This window comes from Procambarus clarkii, chromosome 9, assembly GCF_040958095.1.
Source record: "Procambarus clarkii isolate CNS0578487 chromosome 9, FALCON_Pclarkii_2.0, whole genome shotgun sequence".
In the NCBI taxonomy this organism is placed as follows: Eukaryota; Metazoa; Arthropoda; class Malacostraca; order Decapoda; family Cambaridae; genus Procambarus; species Procambarus clarkii.
The window spans coordinates 23,490,780-23,508,745 of NC_091158.1; the positions used below are offsets into that span (position 1 = coordinate 23,490,780).

At 50.0% G+C, this 17,966-nt stretch overlaps 1 protein-coding gene across 1 annotated transcript in view; it reads right to left on the bottom strand.

Annotated features, from left to right (window-relative positions):
* Positions 1–12,246, bottom strand: part of LOC138362841 (dentin sialophosphoprotein-like) — a 121,135-nt gene extending 108,889 nt beyond the window's left edge. Inside the window, exons 1-3 of the mRNA XM_069321412.1 lie at positions 12,156–12,246; positions 4,016–4,141; positions 2,876–3,100 (exon numbers count right to left, since the gene is read on the bottom strand). Of these exons, the coding sequence (XP_069177513.1) occupies positions 2,876–3,100; positions 4,016–4,141; positions 12,156–12,246 (442 nt within the window). The remainder of the gene's footprint in view (positions 1–2,875; positions 3,101–4,015; positions 4,142–12,155) is intronic.
* Positions 12,247–17,966: the final 5,720 nt, after the last annotated feature.

Sequence of the window (17,966 nt, forward strand, 5' to 3'; positions counted from 1 at the left end):
AGTCTTTAAGGTAACTCTCCTGCTCGAATTCGTAGATGTCGTGAACTTTAGCTACTTCTAATCCAATGCGCATGAGCAACTGTAACAAGTCCAGACTAACGAGGTAGTCTTTCTGAGGAAGATGAGAAGCAATTAATTTAGTGTTGTTTTTAGGCAGCCCACGACTTTCTTCTGTAAGAATATTCTTACTGTAGGGTGAAATGTGTTCCTCGGTAATGCATGTATGGGAAAGAACAAGGGGCAGTTCATCTGTATACCTAGCTACCTCCGGTCGGACCTGCAGTGTATCACACAACACCCAATATCCCTTGGTCCCGTCACATGGGATATTCTCCAAGCCATGCTCTAGCAGTACGTCACGCTCATCGTGTGTCAGTTTCCGAATCCCACCACGAGGGAGCAGTTCAGTCATACACGCCCCGTAAAGACTATTAAAATCTAAGTAAATGATGTAGCTACTATCTTCCCCTAGATCTAAGCCTGTGTGCCTGTTCTCCACATTCGTATACTGTCTCGTCACACTGGTGAACCCACCTCGGAGATTCCGACGAAGTAAATCATATAACAATGGGTCTGACACAACATCAAGTTCAACTTTCGATTTAAGCAAGAATGCATCCCAAGCAAATGAGGGTAAAGAAATGTAGTGTGAAATGTCTAATTTGTAGAGAGCAAGCATGGTATCTCGCCAGACTGTGAACACATCGGGTAGCAATCCTGTGTCCACTTTGAGGTAAAGGAGCAGATACTCCCCTATGTTGCGACATTTAGCCAAATCAAAAATTTCTAAGGCATGTTTATAATCTGTTTCTGACAACTCTTCGTCTTTTAGTGTATTGTAAAACTTATCGCGAGAAGGAAGGTGTGGTTCATCCAACACACTCATAGAGGATAAATAATCATAGCAGAATGATTGTTTACCCGTGAGCAGTTTTGGGATGGCTGCTTTATTTACCCCTTTTAACATAGCCAAAGTGAATGTGGTAGGTTTCCCACTATCGATGTGATCCTTGGCTTCCTAGCGAGCCGTTGAGAAGGGCTAAACTATCCAAAAATCTTAAGTTGTTCACATCAACTTTCATAAATTTAAATCCATCCTTAGCTAATATATCTATTTCACTCCCTTGTCGATCTCTCATCTCGTTTAGGATTACTCCTAAATCATAGGAAGCGTTGTGGGAAAAAGTGTATAGGAACTTGTATGAATTTATACATTGCAAATTACATCTATCACAGTAAGCTGCTTGATAATTGTGGAATCTTACTGTGTGGTCGTGATGACGGACTTTGATTACATCTTCTCCATTAAAAGGTTCATCACAGAGTTCACAGGCTGTTTTTGTCTCAAATATCGCCTGCTGTTGGTGGGACATGTGAAGTTCATAGGATACTAACCCCTTCTTGATTCTAACCCATGACGCTTCTAGCGTGGTTACAAAGTGATTGACCGCATCTTTACCCAAATAAGTATCTTTCTCAACAATATTCATCTGTCTGTCAATGATGATGTACGCATACGCCACTGCGTTGTGACGTGATTCTATCATTCCCTTAGGGTTCGAGCGGTCTAACATGCACTCAAAGTCATAAAAGCACATGTGACTAGGACCATATCCCCGTCCATAGTTACGGAAAGTAATCTTCCTCTCTGGTGGGTAGAATTTGAGAGTCTGATGTACTTTGCATGTACTTTCATGACTCTGCATGCTATCTGCTGGGAGTGATATCAAACAACAGTGACAGAAGCTGTGATGACTTGGGATGCGATCTGGATTGCTGCGCATATTACGTACATATTGGTTAAAATCCTTAATTAATACTAAGTGTTGAGCTTCCAACATCAGCAATGGTATGACATCTGTATATCCCCCTCTTCCCTTCCTAGCTAGTGTAATGTAGTGTCGTTGTCGTCGTCTAGCATTTTCATCTCTTTCTAGTGAATAGATGAATATACTGACTTTATTTATTTTCTCTACCTTGTGAATATCCTCGAATGTTACTGCAGAATTGACATCTGCTGGCCAATTCATGTGTCTGAGACACCAACTAGCATTCACAGATCTAGCGCGAATATTATCTAGATGCATCCCCTTAGCTAAACATTTATAAGCGGCAACACACTGCATAAGGCAAATATCAGCCTCTCCCTCTGGATTGAAAACCAATTTTTTCCCACGCAAGCCTTCAGGATAGTCTACATGCGAGCCTAATCTTATCGGATGTTCAATCTGACCACAGTTAATGTAAAACCCGGTGAGCCGCTCAACCAAGACATTGGACCCTTCCCTCGCTTCCAGGTATTGGGATATTTTCCCGGTCAATTCATCTGCCCAAAAATCAATAAGAGTTTCTACTTCCTCAAGAGTAATTCTTCGCCCCTCACCTCGTATGGGAAAGCCATCGTTATTTATAGGATCCAATAGATTATCCTCCTCGTCTTGTTGTACATTTAAATTTCGCACAATTAAAGTGACGTCTGGGCAAATTAGGAGGAATGGGTGTTGTTGAGAGAAAAGGGTGCGTATCTCATTAATGAAAAAATCCCTGTATGTTCTCAGATAGAATCCTGGGGAGGTGTTAACATGTTCTGGTATGGAGAATGAAAGCCGAACATAACTGCCGTTATAGTTATCAATTCGATCCAGCAGCTGAGGTTGAATTTCTAGGGCAGGTGGAGGAGCGGGAGAGAGAGGTGGTGATGGGAGAGGGCTAGGAGGGGTGGGGGGTGGTGATAGCCCTCCCCCTCCGACATGAAAGGGTGAGACCGCAGGGTCAGCTATTACGCCAGATGGTGCTAACAAGACAGAATTGACAGACGCTTGCGGGTCAAGGTCGTCTGAGTCAGTGTCTGTGATGTTAATGGTACTGTTCTCACCAGTGCTGCTGCTGCTGATGCTGTTGCCGCTGCTGCTGCTGTCGTAGCTGTCACTGATTGATTGGGGTATGGGGCTGGGGGAGGAACGGGGGGTTGAGTGAGCGCGTGAACGAGCCCTCCCCTTCCTGTGGGAGCCGGATGTGGGCAATGTCTGCCCTGCTGTGTCACTCTCACTGCCGCTGCTGCTGCTGCTGGATGTCAAATCTATGCACAGCGGTGAGTCGTCTGTAAAAAAAAAAGAAAAACATATTATCTCTAGAAAGAATGAAGCATATATATCTCTAGAAAGATATATATATATATACATATATATATATATATATATATATATATATATATATATATATATATATATATATATATATATATATATATATATGCGAACAAGCCTGAATGGTCCCCAGGACAACATGCAACTGAAAACTCACACCCCAGAAGTGACTCGAACCCATACTCCCAGAAGCAACGCAACTGGTATGTACAAGACGCCTTAATCCACTTGACCATCACGACCGGACATAATGAGGTGATAGCCGAGGCTATTTGAACCACCCCACCGCCGGCACTCGGATAGTTATCTTGGGCATAGCATTTTACCAAATCACCTCATTCTTTGAGGTGATTTGCCTCGGCTATCACCTCATTATGTCCGGTCGTGATGGTCAAGTGGATTAAGGCGTCTTGTACATACCAGTTGCGTTGCTTCTGGGAGTATGGGTTCGAGTCACTTCTGGGGTGTGAGTTTTCATATATATATATATATATATATATATATATATATATATATATATATATATATATATATATATATATATATATATATATATATATATATATATATATATATAGATATATATATATATATATATATATATATATATATATATATATATATATATATATATATATATATATATATATATATATATATATATATATATATATATATATATATATTATGAGGTTAGGGAACAGACTAGTGGGAATTAATATGTTTAGGAAATAGACTGAAATAAGACAGTATTAACTTACTTACGTCATGGTGAAGGGGTTGGGCAGGTGAGTGAGTATGAATCCGTAACATCGTGTTAACAGGATGAGATATTGTCTTGTAGCCCCCCATCTGGCGGCGTGGCTGACCTTGATGAAGGGGCGGGGGGTGGCCGCGAGTGAGATCTGCTCTCCTTAGCTCAGTGTGTGAGGAATGGGGTGTAGACTCGATGACGTCGATCTGTTCCCTCCGTCGATTGAGGTAAGGATTATAACCTGAAATGGAATAAATGATATTCAGCACGGGTGAATGGGGAAAAATATGTTTATTATGCATGTGTGTTCGCTTGCAACGGGGTGAAATACAGATACGAGAAGTATATTTTTATAGGGTAACAACGTTTATGTGAAGTTTCATTTCGACGATGACCTCCTCGCGGGGCAGTTGAGCAATAACGACACTTTCTGTTATCACAGAAAATCTGCTGACATCGCTTGCATTTGATGTCGTAATGTCCTAGGGGCGGTTTTTCACAGCTAGCGCATTGCAGTCGACACAGTTGGTTTGCTGATGGAATATAAAACACTCCGCATTTCATGCAGGCTGAAGAGCTTCGCCTTTCCATGACATGGAGCTGTATGGTGGGTGTGTAGCGGATGAAGACTAGCAGTGAACTGGCAGCGCGTTTGTGTGTGAGTGGAGGGAATCGACCTGGGTCAAATGAGAAGTGATTGATGGCTGACAGGTGTGGGTCCGTCTGTCGGCAGGAGTATGTACCTCGCTCCTCCTTAACGAATCCACAGTGTATGGGGAAGCGTGGTGGGACGAACATCTTCAAGTCTGGTCTTAAGACAACGAAAACCCTTTAAGCCAATGGCTCACTTCCGCAGGAGGCTGGTGCTCTCTCTCTCTTACCCTCCTCTCCCACTTACGACTTCCTGTAGGGGGAAGCTAATGGACGTCCAGGCGTTCCTCTCAGGTATGGGGGTTCTCCTCTTCCTCCCCCCTCCCCCTACCCAAACATCATATCCACTATGTTGGATCCCCTCAACCTCTACTCACGATCATCAAACTATGACAAACACACATACATAATTAACGCTTTTCCATGTAACATCCCTCCTGCTGGACTCTACTCTCTCATCCTCTCTCACTTAGCACTTCCTGTAGGGGGAGTTAAATGGTTTGTCTAACCGCATAATGACCCAGAGCAGTCTCATGACGACGAGGGGAAGCTCCCACTCACCCTTCCCTCCCTCCATCCATCTCATACCCCTCCCCCACCCCAAACAACATAACAGACTGTGTTGGGTCTCCTCGCATCTACACGCAATCTCACGATCAACAAAATTATTATCCGCACACAGGATAAAGTCTACGCAAAACACACATACATATTCATTTACTCCTTCCTCTTATCCTTCTATTTTCTTACTCTACCACTTACTCTCACACAACAAGAACTCCCATCTTTCCTGACCACATACCCTATCCCTTGAGGACTAGATCCGCGCGCGCGCTCCAATTACCTCCGACACGCGCCAAACTTCCGGGAAATTTCCCCCTTGAGGACTAGACACATGCGCGCCACCTGACAGGTGGCAATACTCTCCTACATCCCCAACAACAACAACAACATGGCTTCACTCTTTCTTCACCCAAACACACACACAGCTCCCCAAAACCACGAGGACTTGAACCGCGCGCTTCAATTACCTCCGACATGCGCCATACTTCCGGGAAAATCCCCAAAAACCCTTGAGGACTACACCCCCGCGCCCCACCTGGCCAGGTGCCACTCACGTGAGTGCCACCTGGCAGGAGGCGCGCGCGGGTCTAGTCCTCATCTTCCCTACTTACGTGTGCCTGCATACATATATCCCCCCCCTGTACAGGTGTCCGGCCTCATATATCCCACCCCCTGTACAGATGTCCGCCCTCATATATCCGATCTGTGTATGAGTGCCAGCCCTCATATATCCCATCCCTGTACTGGTGCCCGACCTCATATATCCCACACTTGAATGGGTTCCTGCCCTCATATATCCCACCCCTGTATGGGTGCCCGCCTTTATATATCCCACCCGTGTACGGGTGCCCTCCCTGAAATATCCCACCCGTGTACGGGCCCCACCCTCATATATTACACCCATATACGGGTTCCAGCCCTCATATATCCTACCCCATTTACGAGTGCCCGCCCTCATATATCCCACCCCTGTACTGGTGCCCGCCCTCATATATCCCACCCCCAGTACCTGGTGCCCGTTCGCATATATGCCACCCCTGTAGGGATACCCGAATTCATATATCACGGGTATACGCCCTCATATATCCCACCCCTGTATGGGTGCACACCCTCATATATCCGCCCCCTGTACGGGTGCCCACCCTCATATATCTCACCCTTGTACGGGTGCCTGCCCTCATATATCCCACCCCTCTATGGGTGCACACCCTCATATATCCCACCCCTGTACGGGTGCCCGCCCTCATATATCCCACCCTGTGTACGGGTGTCCGCCCTGATATATCCCACCCGTGTACGGGTCCCCACCCTCATATTTCACACCCATTTATGGGTGCTCGCCCTCATATATCCCACCCCCTTTACGGGCGCCCGCCCTTAAATATCCCACCCCTGTACGGGTGCCCGCCCGCATATATCACTCCCTTGTACGGGTGCCCGCCTACATATATCCCACCCCAGTACTGGTGCCCGCCTACATATATCCCACCCCTGTACCGGTGCTCGCACTCATATATCAAATCCCCTGTATGGATGACGGCCCCTCATATATCCCACCCCTGTACAGGTGCCCGCCCTCATTTATCCCACCTCTGTACTTCTGCCCGCGTACATATATCCCACCCCTGTACGGGGGTCCGCCCTCATATATCCCACCCCTTTACTGGTGCCCGCCCTCATATATTCCATCCGTGTACGGATGCCAGCCCTCATATATCCCACTCCTGTACTGGAGCCCGCTCGCATATATGTCACCCCTGTCAGGATGCCCGCCCTCATATATCCCACCCCTGTACGGGTGCCCGCCTACATATATCCCACCGCCTGCATATATCTCTCCCCTGTACGGGTGCCCACCTACATATATATCACCCCTGTATGGGTGCCCGTCCTCATATATCCCACCCCTGTACGGGTGCCCGCCCGTATATATCACTCCCTTGTACGGGTGCCCGCCTTCATATATCCCACCCCTGTTCGGGTGCCCGCTCTCATATATCTTAGCCCTGTACTGGTGCCCGCCCGCATGTATGCCACCCCTGTAAGGATGCCCGCCCTCATATATGCCACCCTTGTTCGGGTGCCCGCCCACATATACCCCACCCCTGTACGAGTGCCGGCCTTCATATATCCCACCCATGTACGGGTGCCCGCCCTGAAATATCCCACCCATGTACGGGTCCCCGCCCGCATATATTACACCCATACACGGGTGCCCGCCCTCATATATCCTACCCCATTTACGGGCGCCCGCCCTCATATTTCCCAACCCTCTACGAGTGCCCGCCTGCATATATCTCTCCCCTGTACGGGTGCCCGCCTACATGTATATCACCCCTGTATGGGTGCCCGTCCTCATATATCCCACCCCTGTACGGGTGCCCGCCTGCATGTATATCACCCCTGTATGGGTGCCCGTCCTCATATATCCCACCCCCGTACGGGTACCCGCCCTAATATGTCCCTCTCCTCTATGGTTCCCGCTCCCATATATCCCACCCCTATACGGGACCCAGCTCTCATATATCCCACCCCTGTACGGGTGCCCGCCCTGATATATCGCACCCTTGTACGGGTCCCAGCCCTCATATATCCCACCAATACATGGGTGCCAGCCCGCATTTATCCCACACATGTATAGGTGCCCACCTACATACATCCCACCCATGTACGGGTGTCCGCCCACATATATCACACCCCTGTACTGGTGCCCGCCCACATATATCCCACCGCTGTACGGGTTCCCGTCCTCATAAATCCTTCCCCTGCACGAGTGCCCGCCCTCATATATCCCACCCCTGTATGGGTTCCCGCTCTCAAATATCCCACCCCTGTACGGGTGTCTGCACGCATATATCCCACCCCTTTACGGGTGCCCGCCAGCATGTATCTAACACCTGTACAAGTGCCCGCCCTTATATATCCCACCCCTGTATGGGTGCCCGCCACATATAGCCCATCTCTGTACGGGTGCTTGCCCTCATATATCCCACCCCTGTACGGGTGCCCACACACATATATCCCACCCCTGTATGGGTGCCCGCCCTCATATATCTCACCCCTGTACGGGTGCCCGCCCTCATATATCGCACCCCTGTTCGGGTGCCCACCCTCATATATCCCACCCCTGTACGGGTGCCCGCACACATATATCCCACACCTGTATGGGTGCCCGCCCTCATATATCTCACCCCTGTATGGGTGCCTGCCTTCATATATCCCACTTGTGTACGTGTGCCCGCCCTGAAATATCCCACCCGTGTACGGGTCCCCGCCCTCATATATCCCACCCCTGTACGGGTGCCCGCACACATATATCCCACCCCTGTTCGGGTGCCCGCCCTCATATATCCCACCCCTGTACGGGTGCCCGCACACATATATCCCACACCTGTATGGGTGCCCGCCCTCATATATCCCACCCCTGTACTGGTGCCTGCCCTCATTTATCCCACCCTCTGTACCTGGTGCCTGCTCGTATATATGCCACCCCTGTAAGGATACCTGCATTCATATATCCCACCCCTGTACGGGTGCCCGCACACATATATACCACCCCTTTATGGGTGCACACCCTCATATATCCCACCCCTGTATGGGTGCCCGCCCTCATATATCCCACCCTTGAACGGGTGCCTGCCCTCATATATCCCACCCCTGTACGGGTGCCCGCCTTCATATATCCCACCCGTGTATGGGTCCCCTCCCTCATATATCACACCCAATTACGGGTGCCCGCCCTCATATATCCCACCGCCTTTACGGGCGCCCGCCCTCATATATCCCACCCCTGTACGGGTGCCCGCCCGCATATATCACTCCCTTGTACGTGTGCCCACCTACATATATTCCACCCCTGTACGGGTGCCCGCCCTCATATATCCCACCCCCTGTACCTGGTGCCCGCTCGTATATATGCCACCCCTGTAAGGATACCTGCATTCATATATCCCACCCCTGTACGGGTGCCCGCACACATATATACCACCCCTTTATGGGTGCACACCCTCATATATCCCACCTTTCTTTCTTTCCTCTTCCCTCTGCTCTACCCCTTCCTTCTCTTACCCCTTCCTTCTCTAACCCCTCCCCCTGCTCTTCCCCTTCCTTCTCTTACCCCTCCCCCTGCTCTTCCCCTTCCTTCGCTTACCCCTCCACCTGTTCTTCCCCTTCCTTCTCTTACCCCTCCCCCTGCTCTTCCCCTTCCTTCTCTTACCCCTGCCCCAGCTCTTCCCCTTCAACCATATTTAATAAATCAATAGAGTCAGGCAGAGTACCAGAGTTTTGGAAAGTTGCTAATGTGATACCAGTTTTTAAGAAAGGAGATAGATCACTTGCGTCTAACTATCGACCAATTAGCCTAACGTCTATTGTGGGAAAGTTACTCGAATCCATAATAGCAAATAAAATTCGTCTTCATCTTGAAAAACATAAATTAATAATTGAGTCGCAACATGGTTTTATAAATGGCCGTTCATGTTTAACAAATTTGTTATCTTTTTATTCTAGCATTGTTGAGGCAGTTGATAGTGGTAAGGATTGCGATGTTGTATACCTTGACTTTAGCAAAGCTTTTGATACAGTGCCACATGAAAGACTGATTAAAAAGATAGAGTCTCATGGTATTGGGGGTGCTATATTAAGCTGGATTAGGGCATGGCTATACCAAAGGAAACAGAGAGTTAGTATAAATGGAATCAAGTCAGAGTGGGAAAATGTTGTAAGTGGAGTGCCTCAAGGCTCTGTCCTGGGACCTCTGTTGTTTATAATATATATAAATGATTTAGATTCAGGTTTGAGTAGCAACATTTGCAAATTTGCCGATGATACGAAAATCGGTAGGGAAATTAATTCGGAGGAGGACTCACTATCACTTCAAGTTGATCTAGATAGGGTTTTGAAATGGTCAAAGGATTGGCAGATGCAGTTTAATGCTGATAAATGTAAAGTTCTGAGGTTAGGTAAGGATGATAGAGTTACAAGATACGAGCTAGATGGTGTTGTGATTGCGAAGTCGGATTGCGAAAGGGATCTGGGAGTTATGATTAGTAAGAATTTAAAACAAAAGGATCAATGCATAAATGTTCGTAATAAGGCAAATCGGACACTTGGATTTATTAATCGCAGCGTTAGTAACAAGACACCTGGTGTGGTTCTCAAGCTATATCTTGCTCTAGTTAGGCCCCATTTAGATTATGCAGTTCAGTTTTGGTCGCCATATTATAGAATGGATATAAATTCACTTGAACGTGTCCAGCGTAGGATGACTAAGTTAATTCCCCAAATTAGAAATCTTTCATATGAAGAAAGATTAACAAAGCTTAAGTTGTATTCACTGGAAAGGCGAAGAGTTACGGGCGACATGATAGAGGTTTACAAGTGGGTGAATGGACATAACAAGGGGGATATTAATAGGGTATTAAAAGTATCAACACAGGACAGAACACGAAACAATGGGTATAAATTGGATAAGTTTAGATTTAGGAAAGACTTGGGTAAATACTGGTTCAGTAACAGGGTTGTAGATTTGTGGAACCAATTGCCGCGTAACGTGGTGGAGGTGGGGTCCCTCGATTCTTTCAAGCGCGGGTTGGACAAGTATATGAGTGGGATTGGGTGGTTATAGAATAGGAGCTGCCTCGTATGGGCCAATAGGCCTTCTGCAGTTATCTTTGTTCTTATGTTCTTATGTTCCTTCTCTTACCCCTCCCCCTGCTCTTCCCCTTCCTTCTCTTACCCCTCCCCCTGCTCTACCCCTTCCCTCTCTTACTCCTCCCCCTGCTCTTCCCCTTCCTTCTCTTACCCCTCCCCTTGCTCTACCCCTTCCTTCTCTTACCCCTTCCTTCTCTAACCCCTCCCCCTGCTCTTCCCAATCCTTCTCTTACCCCTCCCCCTGCTCTACCCCTGCCTTCTTTTACCCCTCCCTCTGCTCTTCCCCTTCCTTCTCTTACCCCTCCCCCTGCTCTTCCCCTTCCTTCTCTTACCCCTCCCCCTGCTCTTCCCCTTCCTTCTCTTACTCCTCCCCCTGCTCTTCCCCTTCCTTCTCTTACCCCTCCCCCTGCTCTTCCCCTTCCTTCTCTTACCCCTCCCCCTGCTCTTCCCCTTCCTTCTCTTACCCCTCCCCCTGCTCTTCCCCTTTCCTCTCTTACCCCTCCCCCTGCTCTTCCCCTTCCTTCTCTTACCCCTCCCCCAGCTCTTCCCCTTTCCTCTCTTACTCCTCCTTCTGCTCTTCCCCTTCCTTCTCTTCTCTTACCCTTCCCCTTGCTCTACCTCTTCCTTCTCTTACCCCTCCACGTGCTCTACCCCTTTCCTCTCTTACTCCTCCTTCTGCTCTTCCCCTTCCTTCTCTTACCCCTCTCCCTGCTCTTCCCCTTCCTTCTCTTACCCCTCCCCCTGTTCTTCCCCTTCCTTCTCTTACCCCTGCCCCTGCTCTTCCCCTTCCTTCTCTTACCCCTCCCCCAGCTCTTCCTCTTTCCTCTCTTGCTCCTCCTTCTGCTCTTCCTCTTCCTTCTCTTACCCCTCCCCTTGCTCTTCCCCTTCCTTCTCTTACCCCTCCCCCTGTTCTTCCCCTTCCTTCTCTTACCCCTCCCCCTGCTCTTCCCCTTCCTTCTCTTACCCCTCCCCCAGCTCTTCCTCTTTCCTCTCTTCCTAATCCTTCTTCTCTTCCTCTTCCTTCTCTTACCCCTCCCCTTGCTCTACCCCTTCCTTCTCTTACCCCTCCCCCTGCTCTTCCCGTTCTTTCTCTTACCCCTCCCCTTGCTCAGCTCCTTCCTTCTCTTACTCCTCCCCCTGTTGTTTCCACTTCCTCCTCATTCCCTCCTTCTCTTCCCCTCCTCTTTCCCTTTCTTCTCGTCCCCCTTCTCTTACTCCTCCTCCTCTTCCCCCTCCCCTCCTCTTACCTGTACTACTCCTACCCCTGCTATTCTTCCCCGTCCTCTTCTCCTCCATTATCTAATTCCCCCCTTTCCCCCCCAGACGTCCAGCTCCTTCCCCCCTCCTCCTTTCCTCTCCCCCTTCTTCCTCCTTCCTCTTAGACCTACTTTTCATCCACTTTCCTCCTCTACCTCGACCTCCTCCTCCTCCTTCCTCCTTGATCTCCTCCTTCCTCCTCGATCTCCTCCTCGACCTCATCCTTCTACCTGGAATTTTTCCTCCTTCCTCCTTGACCTCTTCCTCCTCGACCTCCTCTTCCTTCCTCCTCCTCGACCTCCTCATCCGCAACATTCCTACCTTAACAACTACTCCTTCCTCTTCGACCTCCTACTCCTCCTTTCTCCTGGCTCTTCTCCTCCTTAACCACCTCTTTAACATCCTCCTCCTTCCTTTTCGCCCTTTTCCTTCCTTTTTGCCCTCCTCCTCCTTCCTCCTCGCCCTACTATTCCTTCCTTCTCGCCCTCCTCCTTCTTCTTCCTCGCCCTTTTCCTCCTTCTTCCTCGACCTCCTATTCCTTCCTTCTCGCCCTCCTCCTCCTCGCTCTCCTCTTTCCTCCTTCCTCCTCCTTCTTCCTCCTTACCTTCCTCCTCCTTCCTCCTCCTCGCCCTCCTCCTCCTTCCTCCTCGACCTCCTCCTTTCTCCTCGACCTCCTATTTCTTCCTTCTCGCCCTCCTCCTCCTCACTCTCCTCCTCCTTCCTCTTCGCCCTCCTCCTCCTTCTCCACCTCCTTCCTCCTCTCCCTCCTATTCATTGCTTCTCGCCCTCCTCCTTCTTCCTCGCCCTCTTCCTCCTCCCTCCTCGACCTCCTATTCCTTCGTTCTCGCTCTCCTCCTCCTCACTCTCCACCTCTTTCCTCTGCGGCCTCCTCCTCCTTCCTGCTCGACCTCCTCCTCCTCCTCCTTCCTCCTCGCCCTCCTCCTTCTTCCTCCTTGCCCTCCTTCTTCCTCCACCTCCTTCCTCGCCCTCATCCTTCCTCTTCGCCCTCCTTCTCCTACTTCCTCCTCGCCCTCCTCCTTTCTCCTCCTTCCTCCTCGCCCTCCTCCTCCCTCCTCGCTCTCCTCCTCGGCCTCCTCCTCCTCGCCCTCCCCCTCCTTCTTCGCTCTCCTCCTCGCCCTACTTCTCTTTCCTTCTCACCATCCTCCTCCCTCCTCGCCCTCCTACCTCCTCCTTTATCCTTCCTCCTCGCCCTACTCCTCCTTCCTCCTCCTCGTTCCTGCTCCCTCTTCGCCCTTCTCCTTCTTCATCCTCGCCCTCTTCCTCCTTCCTTCTCCCCCTCCTCCCTCCTTCGACCCCTCCTCCCTCCTCCTCGCCCTCCTCCATCTCCTCGCCCTCCTTGTCCTTCCTTCTCGCCCTCCTTCCTCCTCGCCCTCCTCCTCCTCCTCCTTCCTCCTCCTCCTCCTTCCTCCTCGCTCTCCTCATTCCTCCCTCCTTCCTCGCCTTCCTCCTCGACCTCCTATTCATTCCTTCTCGCCCTCCTCCTTCCTCGCCTTCCTCCTCCTTCCTCCTCGACCTCCTATTCCGTCCTTTTCGCCCTCCTCCTCGCTCTCCTTTTTCCTAGCGCTCTTTCTCCTTCCTCCTCTTTCCTTCTTCCTCCTTGCTCGCCTCTTCCTCCTTCCTCCTTCCTCCTCGCCCTCCTCCTCCTTCCTCCTCGCCCTCCTATTCCTTCCTTCTCGCCCTCCTCCTTCCTCGCCCTCTTCCTCCTTCCTCCTTGCCCTCCTCCACCTCCTTCTTCCTCGCTTTCCTCCTTCCTCTTCGCCCTCCCTTTCCTCCTTCCTCCTCGCTCTCGTCTTCGTCTTCCTCCTTCCTCCTCGCCCTCCTCCTTCCTCCTCGCCCTCCTCCTCCTTCCTACTCGCCCTCCTCCTCCTCCTCCTTTCTCCTCGCTCTCCTCCTTCTTCCTCCTCACCCTCCTCCTCCTTCCTCCTCGCCCTCATTCTTCATCGCAATCCTCCTCAACGTCCTCTTTAACTTCCTCCTCTACCTCATCCTCCTTCCTCCTCTACCTCATCCTCCTTCCTCCTCTACCTCGACCTCCTCCTCCTCCTTCCTCCTCGATCTCCTCCTCCTTCCTCCTCGACCTCATCCTCTTACCTGGAATTCTTCCTCCTCGACCTCTTCCTAAGAATATGAGTAAAAATGATGAATTTACCTTTATTATGACCCTGTTTCATTTTAATAAATGTAGAAATATACTTTTATATTGCTACATTTATTTAAATAACAGCAATAAAAAACTACGATTATGAAACATTTAAGGATGCCACAAGGTTTCAAATTTTTTTTAGCCAACATTTCTTACAATACGTTTTAGAAACTTATTTACATCCACACAAAAATACGCATCTAATGCGTGAAAACAAACGTTGCCAATACTTTCCAACACTTTCCAGATACGTTGTGGCAACCTAAACTTTTTTCCTGGTATATATCCCACCCCTGTACTGGTGCCCGATCGCATATATGCCACCCTTGTAAGGATGCCTGCCCTCATATATCCCACCCCTGTACAGGTGACCGCCCTCATATATCCCACTTTTGTACTGGTGCCCGCCCTCATGAATCCCACCCCTTTACGGGTGCTCGTCCACATATATCCTACCCCTGTACGGGTGCCCGCCCTCATATATCCCACCCCTGTACAGGTGACCGCCCTCATATATCCCACTTTTGTACGGGTGCCCGCCCTCATAAATCCCACCCCTGTATGGGTGCCTGCCTTCATATATCCCACCCGTGTATGGGTGCCCGCCTTTATATATTCCACCCCTGTACGGGTGGCCGCCCGCATATATCCCTCCCATGTACGGGTGCCCGCCTACATATATCCCACCCCTGTACGGGTGCACGCCCTCATATATCCCACACCTGTACGGGTGCCCGCCCTCATATATCCCACCCCTATATGGGTGCTCGCACTCATATATCCCACCCTTCTCCGGGTGCCTGCCCTCATATATCCCACCCCTATACGGGTGCTCGCGTTCATATATCCCACCCTTGTACGGGTGCCGGCCCTCATATATCACACCCATATACGGGTGCCTGCCCTCATATATCCCACCCCCTTTACGGGCGCCCGCCCTCATATATCCCACCCCTGTACGGGTGCCCGCCCGCATATATCCCTCCCATGTACGTGTTCCCGCCCTCATATATCCCACCCCTGTACGGGTGCCCGCACTCATATATCACACCCCTGTATGGGTGACGGCCCCTCATACATCCCACCCCTGTACAGGTGCCCGCCCTAATATATCCCACCCCGGTTCTGGTGCCCGCCCTCATTTATCCCATCCGTGTACGGGTGCCCGCCCTCATATATCCCAACCCTGTACTGGTGCCAGCTCGCATATATGCCACCCCTGTAAGGATACCCGCCTTCATATATCCCACCCCTGTACGGGTACCCACACACATATCCCACCCCTTTATGGGTGCCCGCCCTCATATTTCCCACCCCTGTACGGGTTCCCGCCTTTATATATCCCACCCGTGTACGGGTGCCCGCCCTGAAATATCCAACCCATGTAAGGGTCCCTGCCCTCATAATTTACACCCATATACGGGTGCCCGCCCTCATATATCCCACCCCTGGATGGGTGCCCGCCCGCATATATCCCTCCCCTGTACGGGTGCCCCCCTACACATATATCACCCCTGAATGGGTGCCTGCCCTCATATATCCGACCCCTGTACGGGTGCCCGCCCTCATATATCTAATCCTTGTACGGGTGCCCGCCCTCATATATCTAATCCTTGTACGGGTGCCCGCCCTAATATGTCCCACCCCAGTACGGTGCTCGCTCCAATATATCCCCACCCCTATACGGGTCCCAGCCCTCATATATCCCACCAATGTATGGGTGCCCGCCCTCATTTATCCCATCCGTGTACGGGTGCCCACACACATATATCACAACCCTGTATGGGTGCCCGCCCTCATATATCCCAAACCCCTGTACGGGTTCCCGCCTACATACATCCCACCCCTGTATGTGTACCCGCCCGCATATATCCCTCCCCTGTACGGGTGACCCCCTACATATATATCACCCCTGAATGGGTGCCCGCCCTCATATATCCCACCCCTGTACGGGTGCCCGCCTGCATGTATCCGACCCCCTGTACGGGTGTCCGCCCTCATATATCTCACCCTAGTACGGGTGCCCACCCTAATATGTCCCACCCCTGTACTGTGCCCGCTCCCATATATCCCACCCCTATACGGGTCCCAGCCCTCATATATCCCTCCAATGTACAGGTGCCAACCCATATATAGCCCACACCTGTACGAGTCCCTTCCCTAATATATCCCACCCCTTTACGAGTGCCCGCCTTCATATATCCAACACGTGTACGGGTTTCCGTCCTCATGTATCCCACCCATGTATGGGTGCCAACCCCTATATATTCCACCCCCTTTACGAGCGCCCACTCTCATATATCCCTCCCCTGTACGGGTTCCCGCCCCCATATATCCCACCCTGTAAGGGTGACCGCCTGCATGTATCCCAAACCTCTACGAGTGCCCGCCAGCATATATCCCACCCCTGTACGGGTGTCCGCCCTCATATATCCCACCCCTGTACGGGTGCGCGACCAAATATATCCCACCCCTGTACGGGTGGCCGCCCGCATATATCCACACCTGTATGGGTGCCCGCCTACATACATCCCACCCCTGTATGGGTGTTCGCCCTCATATATCACACCCCTGTACGGGTGTCTGCCCTCATATATCTCACCCGTGTATGGGTGCCAGCCCTTATAAATCCTAACCCTGAACTGGTGCCCGCCCACATATATCCCACCCCTTTACGGGTGCCCGCCCGCATATATCCCACCCCTGTACGGGTGCCCGCCTACATACATCCCACCCCTGTACGTGTGCCCGCCCGCATATATCCCACCCCTGTACGGGTGCCCGCCCTCATATATCGCTCCCCTGTACGGGTGCCCGCCCACATATATCCCACCCCTGTACGGGTGCCGGCCCTCATGTATCCCACCCCTGTACAGGTGCCTGTCTTCATTTATCCCACCCCTGTATGGGTTCCCGCCTAAATATATATACCATAACTGTACGGGTGCCAGCCCTCATATAAGTAGTAGGGATGACACGCCACAGACGATATTTTGTTTTGGGCAAATATCGTGTGTGGCGTGTTGGGGGTTTCAGGTGAATTTGGGCAGTCACTGATTTGGAATTAAGGAATTCTTATGGGACAAATATTTTCCGAGATTTTAGAAGTTTTTTAAGGGTTCTCATGCAAAAAATATGATCATAGAAGTTTGTTAAGAGTTCTTACGGATGAAATTCAAATATTGTGTGTGGCGTGTCGGGGGTTTCAGGTGAATTTGGGCAGTCACTGATTTGGAATTAAGGAATTCTTATGAGAAAAAAAAATTCTGAGTTTTTAAAATTTTGTGAAGAGTTCTTTTGTCCAGTTTGTGCCCAAAAATATTAAGAGTTCAGTTTGTGCCCAAAAATATTCAGTGTCGAGTTTGTGCCGAGAAATATTCCGAATCCTGTAATCTACCAAAATTAGTCAAGAGTCCACTTTGTGAGCAAAATTTGTCAGAGTCCATTTTCAACCCATTTTTCATCAGAATCCATTTTATACCAAAAAATTCGTCATAGTCCACTTTGTGCCCAAAAATTGAAGACCAAAATTTGTAAGAGTCCACATTTATAAGTGTAGTCTTAATATTAACCTATCAATTTCCCCTGAAGTTTTAAACAGTCATATTTCTGACATAGTGAAATATATGAAGTCAGTAAGCAAGCTCCAGCTCTTGTCCTCAGCCTTAGTTTATCCCCGTATCTTCTTTACTATCAGACTAACTTCCCTAAAATTTTTACCCGGTGTATTTCAGACATCGTACAATACGACAGTTTTGTTACCGAGCTCCAGCTCTTG